General features: G+C 31.3%; 1 protein-coding gene across 1 annotated transcript; it reads left to right on the forward strand.

Annotated features, from left to right (window-relative positions):
- The first annotated feature begins 1,093 nt into the window (after positions 1-1,093).
- LOC102608777 (tryptophan synthase alpha chain-like) lies at positions 1,094-2,368 on the forward strand. Its single transcript, XM_006470948.4, has 2 exons — positions 1,094-1,765; positions 1,904-2,368. The coding sequence occupies exons 1-2, from the start codon at positions 1,186-1,188 to the stop codon at positions 2,239-2,241; spliced, it is 918 nt and encodes a 305-aa protein (XP_006471011.2). The 5' UTR covers positions 1,094-1,185; the 3' UTR covers positions 2,242-2,368.
- The last annotated feature ends 473 nt before the right edge of the window (positions 2,369-2,841 follow it).

The raw sequence follows: 2,841 nt of genomic DNA on the forward strand, positions 1-2,841 counted from the left end.
TAATTGATGGGACCAATAAAATGAGGACAAAAATGGGCAAATTATAAACTTGGGTAGGCTGCAAAATAAAACTTTCAAAAGTGAGGGGTTAAAAAAATAAGCGTAAAATTTATTTTTAATTCTATTATTAACTGATAATATATTTGCTCCGATGACAGCTGAGATGAGTGAGGATTAATTGGTCAGGTGTGGATATTTCCACCCCACTATTTTTATAAACCCACCCTACCTTCATAAAATAATTACAATAAGTTCACATTACTTTATAGAATTATAAATTAATAATAAGTTTGAATAATTAATTAATTAAATCATTCTTATAATATTTTTTTTTCTTATTTTGTCTTTTAACAATCTTTAACAATTTAAGGTTGCTTTAAGATAAGTTTAATTTAACTAATTTACCCTTATAATATAAAATAAAAAAACTACCCTAAGAAATATATTATTGTGACTAATTGTTTAGGCATTTAGTTTTATATTTTATATAAAATTTAATAATTTTCAACACTCCATATGTCCTAATTACATCTCGTTAGTTTAGTAGAGTATTAATAATAATACTAAAAAAGTACTACTTAGACATCATTAAAATATAATTTTTTGTATATAAATTTATTAAAGTTAAAGTAAATTTTTAGATATTTTTTACTACTTTTACCTTATGAGGTTAGAATAATTATATTAATTTATGTTAAAACAACCTTATTGATCAAATATAATAAAAAAATAGTCTCATAAAAAATTAATTAATTAATATGGATTTAATTGGTTAAATTTTTAAATTTCTTCTTAATTTGAATTTTTTAAAAATAATGTGCAGTTGTAATAATTTTTTTAAAATTGGGGTGGGTTAACAAAATTTATGGGGTGGAAATATCACCACCCTAATTGGTCCTATCAAGAACGTATGGTTTAGATATATATTGTTTATAATTCTAATTTATATCAACCCACAATCAGATCTATAAGGTAAAAGTCAATATGAGTAGAAAACCGTCATAGTAATAAAAAGTCTCATTTTCAGAATCCCTCAAAATTGGTTGAAGCCTGTATAAAATAAACAAATAAATAACAAATTTTATGCTGAAGTCATTCTCTTGAGGTGAATTCTATGCTATTAATACCAAGTGATATCTGGGAAGTAGTAGATAACTTCTTTACATACAATCTAATAATAATATTATGGCTGCTCTGAAAGTAACCACTAGCTTCGTCTATCTGAGTAACTCACATACCCATTCGCGCAAATCCACTCTTTCACGGAAAAGATTCACTCCCATGGCCGCAACTCTTACCACCACCACCGTTGGTCTCGCTGAAACATTCACCAGATTGAAAAAACAAGGCAAAGTGGCCCTTATTCCATGCATATTAGCCGGTGATCCCGACCTTTCAACCACCGCAAAAGCATTGAAATTGCTTGATTCCTGTGGATCAGACATCATTGAACTAGGTATCCCGTTTTGTGACCCTTTAGGAGATGGTCCAGTCATCCAGGCTGCGTCGGCCCGATCGCTCGCAAGAGGGACCAATTTCAATGCAATTCTTTCAATGTTGAAGGATGTGGTTCCTCAAATTTCTTGTCCAATCAGTTTATTCACATACTACAACCCAATCCATAAGCGTGGAGTTGAGAATTTCATGTCCACAATTAGAGACGTTGGCATACATGGGCTCATGGTTCCAGATATCCCTCTGGAGGAGACGGAATCTTTACGGAAGGAAGCCATCAAGAAAAAGATTGAGATGGTACTATTTACAGGTGCGTAATGATCTTTAACAGAAAAATATAATAGAGTGCTGACATCAGCAAACGTAATTATAAAAAAAAATCCTATTTTACGGTTATTTATATCAGCATAGTGTTAAGTTTCAATTTTTTAAACATTTTTCTTCACAGGTCCCACCACTCCAAAAGATCGAATGAAAGCCATTGCTGAAGCATCACAAGGATTCGTCTATCTTGTAAGCTCGGTTGGCGTTACTGGAGCCCGTACATCTGTTAGTGACCGAGTTCAAACTCTTATAAACGAAATTAAAGAGTCAACAACCAAAGCTGTGGCAGTTGGTTTTGGCATATCGAAACCTGAGCATGTGCAACAAGTAGCAGGATGGGGAGCTGATGGTGTTATTATTGGGAGTGCTGCCGTTAAGATCTTGGGCGAAGCAAAATCTCATCAAGAAGGATTGAGGGAGCTAGAAAAATTCATAAAGTCTTTAAGATTTGCTTTGCCATGATGCAAACTTTTCAAGTCCTGTATTTGAACTGAACTTAATAAAGATTAGTGTCTTTTTTTTTTCCTTTTTTCTAAAAAATCATGTGGTTTTTACAAGTATTAAATGGATAATAAATTTGAAAAAAAAATTCTTTGGTTTGTATAAATATTTAAATTAGACAAGAAAAAGTTATTTTTTTAGTTTTTTATATTAATTTGAAATGAGATACAATCACACCACCCACATATATAAAATATATTGAACGTATCCAACTAATTACGACAAAAAATCCATGTGAAATTAATGTATTTTAGAAAATGTAATGTGTGTGTTTGGCAAGTTGGAAAATACTAGAAAATAGCAGAGAAAATTTAGATCAATATTCTGGAATCAAAAGCTCAACTTTGAATTAACAACTTGCTAAGAAAATGATTACAAGCTAGCTTATACCGTAGCTCAATTGAATCTAACAAACAGAAAATAGAGAGTATTAGTAGATTCTTCTATACACGCTAAAATACAATTCGTTACAAATACGGCTTATGTGAACAACTAACAACGCTAGCTCAGCAGCTAGGAGTAGTTCAGCTAGTTGACTACTCAGCAGACTTATGGTGCACC

Source organism: Citrus sinensis, chromosome 5 (genome assembly GCF_022201045.2).
Source record: "Citrus sinensis cultivar Valencia sweet orange chromosome 5, DVS_A1.0, whole genome shotgun sequence".
Taxonomy (NCBI): domain Eukaryota; kingdom Viridiplantae; phylum Streptophyta; class Magnoliopsida; order Sapindales; family Rutaceae; genus Citrus; species Citrus sinensis.